The 9,385-nt window shown below is 51.0% G+C and overlaps 1 protein-coding gene across 1 annotated transcript in view; it reads right to left on the bottom strand.

The window, feature by feature from the left end:
- efcc1 (EF-hand and coiled-coil domain containing 1) overlaps window positions 1-9,281 on the bottom strand; it is a 10,687-nt gene extending 1,406 nt beyond the window's left edge. Inside the window, exons 1-7 of the mRNA XM_029151931.2 lie at window positions 8,441-9,281; window positions 7,620-8,059; window positions 2,752-2,900; window positions 2,425-2,560; window positions 1,745-1,901; window positions 316-474; window positions 29-98 (exon numbers count right to left, since the gene is read on the bottom strand). Of these exons, the coding sequence (XP_029007764.1) occupies window positions 29-98; window positions 316-474; window positions 1,745-1,901; window positions 2,425-2,560; window positions 2,752-2,900; window positions 7,620-8,059; window positions 8,441-9,109 (1,780 nt within the window). The 5' untranslated portion in view covers window positions 9,110-9,281. The remainder of the gene's footprint in view (window positions 1-28; window positions 99-315; window positions 475-1,744; window positions 1,902-2,424; window positions 2,561-2,751; window positions 2,901-7,619; window positions 8,060-8,440) is intronic.
- Window positions 9,282-9,385: the final 104 nt, after the last annotated feature.

Below are 9,385 nucleotides of genomic sequence, written 5' to 3'. Positions count from 1 at the left end.
ATAGTGTGTAGATTGTGGTTTCACTAACCGTGTTGTGGGTCATTGCAGGACTCCAAGGTGCTGAGCAAGATTTTGCCAAGAGACCTCCGCGAGACGTTCTGCAACAACACATCAGGATTGACCAGATGTTCTGTCTTTGACCCAGCAGCCACTTTGGCCACAGCCTCTCACACATGCTCAGTGTGTCGAACAGCTCATGTCCAACCATATCAATTTAAGTTCATAAGGAAGTTTGACTATTTTCTGTTTCACTCAGCCTAGCAGACAGCTATGAAACTATAAACAAAGTGTCAACTAGCAGCTTTTCTATCCTACCAGGTCTCTGAGCTGCTGGAGGAGCTGGAGAATGTCCACGAGTTTCTCCTCCACCAGCGACAGGCGAACCCGCTCTGTCTCCAACATCTGCAGCTCCATCTGAAGCAGCTCGGCCTCCTCTGCCTTCTGGTGCAGCTCCATGACCAGAGAATCCTTCATCTGGAGACACAGAGTGACACGCACTTAAACTAAAGGGCAGCGTCCTCCTAAAACATCAAATAAATACAAATAATAAAAAAAAAAATGGACAAATTGGGTCTGTCACCATGAACCACAGCTCAGTGGTTGGCTCGTCCCAGCAACAATACATGTAAACATGTGCAGCCTAGGCTTGTATACGGACTTAGTGCTCACTGCCCTAAATCAAGCAGTTGGTCCATAACTATTTAATAATGTACATCAAAAAAGTCAATAAATAATCAACTCATCCATGTTCTTTCACCGCTTTGTTGTAAACAGCCTCTTATTCAACATCAGCACATAGAAAACAGGAGGCTTAACACACACAATATGTGTTAATACCATCGTTGGTCACGATGGTTTAGATCTTTAAATGTGTTTGGTTAGTAATAAAAAAACTAATAGCCAATGTTATCCTTGTCAATGTTATAAGACCAACACTGAGCAGCGTGTCTGTACTCAGTTTAGTGAGCGACGCTGAGACGCATGTGTCGCTCTCTGAAACGCTCCTTTCCTCGTCGCACTGCTTAACGTTTTAATAGAATGCAGATATGGATGTCAGATGTTGAGGTTGAGGAGCTCTCTGTCCACATGTTGATGGTTCCGTGGCAGAAATCCCTGCAGTGCACCTTTGCGTCATAGTGCAGAGAAGGACAGAGGTCCAGCTCCACACATCCTGCACATAAACAAAGCCTCACAGTCAGGACTGTGTTTAGCTTGAACTTCCTCTCTGAGCGCTGAGGTGTTCTGGGAACACGTTACATCACTGTCTTCCTGTGTTGTGACAAAGCTACGCGAGAGTAACAGGAGAGTTACAATTTATGATAGTGTGGTGTGGGAGTGTTTCTGCGGTGGACTCCAGTGAGAAACAGCTGCAAACACTCACACACACACACACACACACACACACACACACACACACACACACACACACACACACACACACACACACACACACACACACACACACTGTGGGAGGCTGGTGGTTTGGTGCGGTTGGGTGGGAGCTGGCTGAGGTTTGGCCTTTGAAGCCGTCCACTCTCATAACAACCTCCGTGAGTCGTCTTTAATCTACTTTAACACTGACGCACAGCCACAAAAGGCTGATGAAGCACGACACGGTGCAGGGCCGGTCGGGGCCGGTGGGGGGCGGTGGAGAGGGACAGTGTGGGACGTGGGGGACGTTGGAGGACAGTGGGGGACGTGGGGGACGTGGGGGACGTGGAGGCCCACCCTCGCTGCTCCCTACCTGCTCCATGTCCACCTCCGCCCGCCTCTCCTTCAGCTCCAGCTGCTTGTGCAGCCTGGTGACCCGGTCCAGCAGCTCCAGCACGGCGCTGCAGCTCTCCTCACTCCTCCAGCTGCCGTAGTTGGACATCAGCCTTTTGAACGTCCTGTCCTCACACCTGCTCAGGAACAGAGACCGTCTTTCAGTTAGACGCACTAGGGGAGAATTTACATCTCATTTCTGTATTTTGTGTAGTTCTTAAAACTATGTAAAGCATAGTTTCAGCCAAGCTGAAAAATGGCGCCGGCATCCGTTCTTGGGTCTGTGCATATGTTAAACATGATCCAGATTTATGCACTCATGCTTTTCATTTAGATGTGGATTCTTCGTGTCACTGTCACTTCTGTAGCACGTTTCTAATTTCTAAAGCTGACTTGTTGTTTTCTATTCCACAATAGAAAATAATAGAAAGTACAGAGCAAACGCTGGTTTGGTTTAATGATTTTCATGTGTTTCCAGCAGCAGAGGACACTACAGACTACAGGTACCAGCAGCCACAGCGCTGCTGACTGGACAGAGCAGCTCAAATCCAGAATCAGTACAAAGAAGAGAAGCGATAAAGCTCCAACTCAACCCTCCACCGTGATGTTGTGTTGTTCTGTGCACAAGTGCAGCACCAGGATGTGACTGTCAGCACGTACCTGTCCCCACAGCAGGACAGCCGGGTCAGGGTCCGCTTCACCTCATCCACCTGCCTCTGCTGGTCTCCCGTCCACTTGTCGTCTTCTTCGTCAGAGGCGGCCTGGCCCTCGACCGAGCGAAACAGCTGCTCCTCCACTGGACACCACAACATAATCATTACTGTAATAGGCTGTAAACTGGTGAGAGGGGAAACTGGCTTTACTGTCATCTGTGGTCCAGCAAACAGTGTGTGGTTTCTGGTGGGAACATATTTAATACCTGCTTGACGTTTCTCACACACAAAGTGAAACATTTGATTTCATTGTCGCATCTGAATGAGGCCTTACTTTTGTCTGGGGTGGTCACAGCGCGGCCTGTGGGGGAGCACCGGTCATGGTGGGAGTCTAAGCAGCACCTCTGGCCCGGCCTGCTGCCAGCACCCAGCTGCTGCTCAGCCCTGCTGCTGCTCGGGCGATGCAGCTTTGACGCCTCTGAGCTAAAAACAAGAAGAGGAGCTGTTCAGTCGAGGTTTCTGTTGTACATGACGCCACCTGTGCCACTGAGAAACACACTCAAAACAAACCAGCATCGAACAAGTGGTAAAACCGGTCCTTAGGTTTTCACAGAATCTGTCCAACCTCCCAGAGGTTCTGTCCAGACCAACCAGGCAACATCAAACAGAACATATCCAGTAACACAAGGCAGCATGTATTACGCCACATCTACGACCGCCATGATAATTTTATAGACGCTTGTGATGTCGTATGCCAAAGCTGGGTGCGGTAAGTGAAGCCAGACGTTGTATCTTTAAGGCATTTTACAGTAAAGTGGGTCAATGCTAGCATGGTGCTGTTAGTGAGCAAGACTCCGCGGTAAAACGTGAGGTGGGACGATAACAGGCCCTGTTAGATGCAGTTCCATATACAGTCTGTATGTCACATACGTATCAAAGCAAACGCTGATCTGCAGCTTGGTCCCATCGCTCGCGCTGCAGTGCTTGAATTCTCTACTTTCCCTGCTGTCTGCTCCTTTGTGCTGGGGGAAATCCGATAGGGGGCCTTCGTAAATCACAGAGTAAGTGTTTCCAGATGATGATGTCTTGCAGAAGAAAAAAATCGAAACTCTCCAAAAGGTTTTCTACAGAGTGGCTCGGAGTCACGAGGCGCTGTACCCTGAAGGTCCAATGAGACAGCGCTACACTGCACCACTCTGCAAAATCCTTTGTGCCAAACTGAAGAGAAACGTCTGAGTTCACCGAAGGTCAACAATAGCAGCGTGATTTCAGGCCATCAATCACACAGTGGTGTTTAAGTTAGTGGGGGCCGCGGTGGAGTCTGTTGTGGAGGGCCAGCAGCTGCAGTGGGACCGACATAGAACCGGTTCTACGGAGGTGAACACAGAACGGCTGCCCTGGAAACGCCTGGATCCAGGAATGAGGAGGTGCACATGGCCTCGCTGACTAATTGCACTTTAATTGTGGTCGGAGGGAGGCTTCAGCCCGTGTTCAGTCAATATTACAGCATGGCCACAGCTTCTGGTGAAGGAAAGCTTCAAACATGACAATGGGAGCTTTTTAAGGCAAAAGCCACGATACCCTGACCTCACATTAAGCCAGTCCTGGTTTCAGACTGCTTAAAGGCTTTTTCCTATCACATGACCTGACAGCAACGGTGTGGGCTGCTGAGTCGGGGGTTTCCATCTGACCAGAGACACCTAGACGTGGTCCAGACAGACATTCTGGACAGTTGTCAGAATGCAACAGACGTAGACAAAGTTTGATGAACGAGGCATAAAAACTGGTGCCAATTTACGAATCAGCACGAGACAGGTTGATCTGCCAAGTTTGAAAATATCCTTTTATATGCAGATTTAGCTGAAAAACAGAGAGACACAGACAGACAGGAAGAGAAAGTAAAACGAACCTCTAGTTGTTTTTGGATTAAAATCCTGACCAGTAAACTGTAAATGATGTTGGATGTCGGTACCAGAATCTGCATTTAAAGCAGCAGCTCTTCTTCAACATAACTGTTGAACCTGTCTGACAAGGAATGTTACTTTTAACTGTTTTTTGGTGATGGTGGCGTTTTCACACACAATGGCCTATTCTTATGTTGTTATGAAGATTATCTGTGATGTACTGTAGCAACAAAAATAAGCAGAAGCTAAAGTAGCATTTAGCAACGATGAAGGTGGTGGAGACCAAAACCAGGCTGAAAGTAGAGAGGCTGGATGTCTGTGGCTGCAATTGGTGCTGCACAACACACTGTAACACAATGTCTGCCTCGTGACCCGTACACAGCATACAAGTTAGAAAGCACTGTCATCACATGGACAAGGCAGCCACCCACCACCCCCCATCAAACCCCATCACAGCTCCCTGAAGAGCACTTTCCTCCGTCGAGTGTCATTGGTCGGTGACAGCCTCCTTTCTGTGCAGACATTTAAGAGGCAGGGATGCCGTAAACCCGAGCTTGAACCTGAGCCCAGGTTTCACTGGCGCATGACGGAAAGACGCGAGCTTGTGTTTACATGGCTGACGGTAACTTATCAAGTCCTCCTGGCTCCTTTATGTGTAATGTACTGGTGTGTGGGTGCAAATAGAGCAGACTCAGGTATGTGACCGTTCACTGCTAGCGGAGGATTTATCTGAACCAGTGCCTGCAACATTTACAGAGGTTGGAGCTGTTTTATCAAGTGCAAAGAAACCCCCAACGTTAAACTAATGAGGCTGTTAAAAGCAGAAGGAGAGAGGCCAAGAAAGGCTGGGTGGCAAAGTTTTAGAGAATATTCTGTGTTTCTGCTGATGTCAGCACAGTGGACCCAGAGACAGGGAGGGAGGCTGTGAAAGAGAAAGGCTGAGCACCTTTTTCAACAACAGCAAGGCGGCGCCGTGCTTCGAGTGTGTCTTTTGCCCATTATGTGAAGTAAAGGGCAGGAATGCCTCGGGAGCACCTGCTTCGCACAAAGCTGCAGGCAGATAAACAGTCGGCCCTCGGCTGTCAGGGCCACGCAGCGAGCATGAAAAGGCCGGAGATCATGCCTCAGCAGGCCAACAGAGAGGACGCACACGCTGGTCTGGAGTCAGCTGACACAAACAAGCAAGGACCCAGCGAGCCTGAAGCTTCTGTCGGCTCTGGGCGCTGAATAGAGCTTGACTATGTGAGGAAACGCGTCTGCCTCCTCCTCCAGATGGGCAGCGCTCCTCCTCTGTGTCTTTGTTCCTCCCGCTGTTCCTATTGTCTAGTCCCTCTGGCTCACGGAGCGCATTGCTCACAAGGACTGAATCCTTTTCATCCCAAACACATCAGAACAAAACTGAAAATGACTGTTTCAGAAAAGTTTCCTGTCTAGTGTTGAAGGCGCGGCTCCATTTTGGGCTGATCTCAGCTCTGTTCTCTCAAACAGTCCAAAGAAATCACAGACACGTTATGCAACAACACCCACACATCTTGAGTTTCAAAGTGACCACCACATGTTTTCAGCTGAACAGACGCAGTTCCACATGAAGAACACTTTGAGAAGGTTGGTGCCACTCTGGATGTGACTGAACAAGTAACACGTTGAGAGGGGCCGTTCATGGAGCCTGGTTGCTAAGGTCCTCAGGAATCGGGGTGTCTGTGCTGCATTGTTGATGGGGGGCCGTGTGAAAGGAGTGAGCAGAGATTGATGAGAGCGGTCAGTCAGTGGAGCTTCTAACTCAATGGAGCTCTCCCCTGACAAATCAGAGGCTTTGTGGCCGTGAATTATTCTCCATTAGGCTATCAATGCAAGGCCTGGGAAAGGGCCTGCGTGGATCAGGGGAGCGAGAGGCTGAGCACAGAATGTGGTGGTTTGGTTTTTAGAATCAGGCCGTGATGATGGATTTAATCATAAGAGTCTGACTCTGAGTCCATAATAACAACATTATATAAACGTTACGCAGTGAGTAAGACCTGCACGCACTAATTACATGGTAGGAGCAGGGACAACAGCCTCAGAGATGAGCCCTAAACCAGAGGCTTTGTACTTTAAAAGAACAATTACACCCTCACCTCCACCAAAATGAGTAGTTTGCAACAGCAGCTGAGCTCAGACGGACAGACGATGCCACACACGTTGCCTGTTACACAAGCTAAACACCACAAGGCTGAAAAACCCACAGGAGCGCGTCCTAAGTGTATGGCACCAAGCCAGAGGTAAACAACCAGCGGGTTCCAGGAGGCGTCAGCGTTGATCACGACGGACGGAGCAGCCACGCACCTGGAGCCCAACGCCAGGCAGCGCCGTGGTGGAACGCTCATATGGCCTGGGTGGTGCCTTCACTGTCCAAACACAGACAGGTTAGCTGGTCGCCCTGAGGTCTGTGTCCCCGGGCTCAGACTCAGGCTTAAGGCTCAGGCTCAGGCTCAGGCTCAGGCCGAGGCTCAGGCTCAGGCTCAGGCTCAGGCTCAGGCTCAGGCTTAAGGCTTAGGCTTAGGCTTAGGCTCAGACACAAGCTCAGGCTCAGGCTCAGGCCGAGGCTCAGGCTCAGACTCAGGCTCAAGCTCAGGCTTAAGGCTTAAGGCTCACGCTGAGGCTCAGGCTCAGGCTCACACTGAGGCTCAGGCTCAGGCTCACGCTGAGGCTCAGGCTCAGGCTCAAGCTCAGGCTCAGGCTCAGGCTCAGGCAAGTATTTACCACTATTACTGTTGTTTCCTTTTGCACATTTTCTCTGTTGTTGTTTTGTACTTTCCTGTTGGTGTTTTTGCTGGTTTTATTGTAGCTTACTGTTGCTTTTCTTGCACTATTATTACTGTTTTCCTTTTTTTACTGCTGGTGTTTTACTTTTACTTTGTCCGTCATGCTGTTGCATTGTGGGATTATTACAGTAAAGTCACTCTAGCGTAGCTTTGCTCTGAAGTACCACTATTGTCTCAAACCCCAAGACTTGAAAACACATGAAGAAGGAAATAAAGGGCTCACACCTCCCACCACCTGGATGCTGACCGGGCTGAGTGTTGGATGGTTCTACCTGCTCATCCTGACTGCAGGGAGCGGAGCCCCACCCAGACATTCAGACACATCTGCTCCTGTGTCATTTCAAAGTCTGGCTGAGCCCATGTTAGTGGCCTCTCTACTTGAACAGTAAACTGCAGCCAGTGTAAGGCTGCTGCTGCTGCTGCTGGTTGGTGCTGGTTGATGCTGCTTGGTGCTGCTTGGTGCTGCTTGGTGCTGCTTGGTGCTGCTTGGTGCTTACCGGTAGTACAGCAGCTCCGACTCCAGCTCCACCACGTGTCTCTGCAGCGCCGGCACGTGGCTGGCTCTGGCCTCCAGGTCCTTGACTTTGGCCAGCCCGCTGAGCAGCGCCTGCCTGGCCTCCTCCACCTTCCTCCTCATGCCCGCCTGCTCCCTCTTCAGGCCGCGGTTGCAGTCCTCCAGCGCGGCCACGGTCTCCTTGGAGCTCCACAGCTCCTGCTCCAGTCTCTGGTTGCACAGCATGGCTTCCTCCACCTGCCTGTCTCTGGAGCTCTGCAGTGCATCGATCTCGTGGATGATTTTCTGCAGGCTCTTCAGGCTGCTGTAGGTGCTGCATGTCAGGCTTCCATTGCTCACGCTGTTGTGTGCTGCTTGCTTGTGTTGGGCCACGAAGCAGCCGTCCTCAGGTTTATGCTTGGAGTGGCTTTTCCACAGTCCTACCTGGGTACAGGAAGAACAGCAGATCACCCACATTAGTGCAGTATTGGCAGTAACGGTGTGAGGGTTCGTGAGCCTCAATAAATAAAGGTTCATTTTAGTTTGGCAAAAATGTCAAATAGTTTGGACAAGCAGTGACGTCACTCGTTTCAATAACCTCGCAGCTGTAAACTTTGTTGGGTCAATAAACAACGTGGCTGTGACGTAACTTTAAGTAATGATTAATAAAGCGTGTATTCGTGCAAACAGTGGGTCCAGCTGGCGTCTATGTCTGTTAGTTCTCTGATCAACTAAACTGAAGTTATTAGCACTTTGGGAACATTTGACAGCGGACACTCTACTCTCGACGTCGCGTCGCGTCGCGTCACGTCGCGTGCCGCTGACCTGCAGAGCCAAGCAGCGCGCGTCGCTGCTCTGGAGCGCAGCTCGCATGTCCTCAATCAGCTCCCTCAAGCTCGCGTTCTCGTCCTCCAGCTTCGTTATTCGGTCCTCCGCTTCCTCCAGCGCCACGATCTCCTCGTAGCACTCCCTGGTGCAGGAGCCGAGCCTGCAGCCGGAGGCGTGGCGTCCGTCCGGGGACGGCGCGGCGCCGCTCGCGGCCGCGGACGGCTTCTCTCGCCGCCGCAGAGGGCTCCTGAGGCGGATCTGCGTCTCGATGTGCTCGCTGTCCTTCCCGACCAGCAGCCGGCCGTTCTCGTACGGACAGCCCGCCTTGGTGCTGAAGTAGCCGCACAGTTTGGCGTGGAAGTGTCTGAAGGTGAGCTCGCTGGGCAGGTCGTCCAGAACCCCGGCGCATTCATCCTCCGAGTCTTTGTTAAGACCCAACACGTCACACAACACGCCGAAGTCCTCCACGGAGATTTTGCCTCCACCTTGATAGTCCATGTGATGAAAGATCTCCTGCAGGTACTGGTCCAGGCCCGTTGCCAGCACTATGATTTCGTTCTCCACTCCGCGGTCCAGTCCGTAATGATACGCCAGAGTGCTGACGATCCATTGTGTCCTGCGCGCCGGCCGGCTGTACGGGTCACTCGAGTCTGTTGCGTGCATCATTTCTACTGAGTAACATCATATTTCCACGGACGCTAAAACTCTGCTGAACTGTCTCCTCCCGCTCTTCCCGTTCATCCTCTGCGCAGGAACCAGGAGCAGACTGGCGGAGCTCAAACGAGGCGTGCGTTAAGGCGCAGCACATTTGAATTTAGCACTGCCCCCAAAATGCGGCCCTGGGTCCCAACCAGCACTCAGTACCGAACACACGCTATAACGGCCTGTAATTGCCACCAGGTGTGTAAACTTGTGTCATTCACGTGGGTTCGTCCTTGTTAG

Source organism: Betta splendens, chromosome 5, assembly GCF_900634795.4.
Source record: "Betta splendens chromosome 5, fBetSpl5.4, whole genome shotgun sequence".
NCBI lineage: Eukaryota > Metazoa > Chordata > Actinopteri > Anabantiformes > Osphronemidae > Betta > Betta splendens.
Note: the sequence above shows the minus strand (reverse complement) of the source record. Positions and strands in the feature narration are given on the sequence as shown.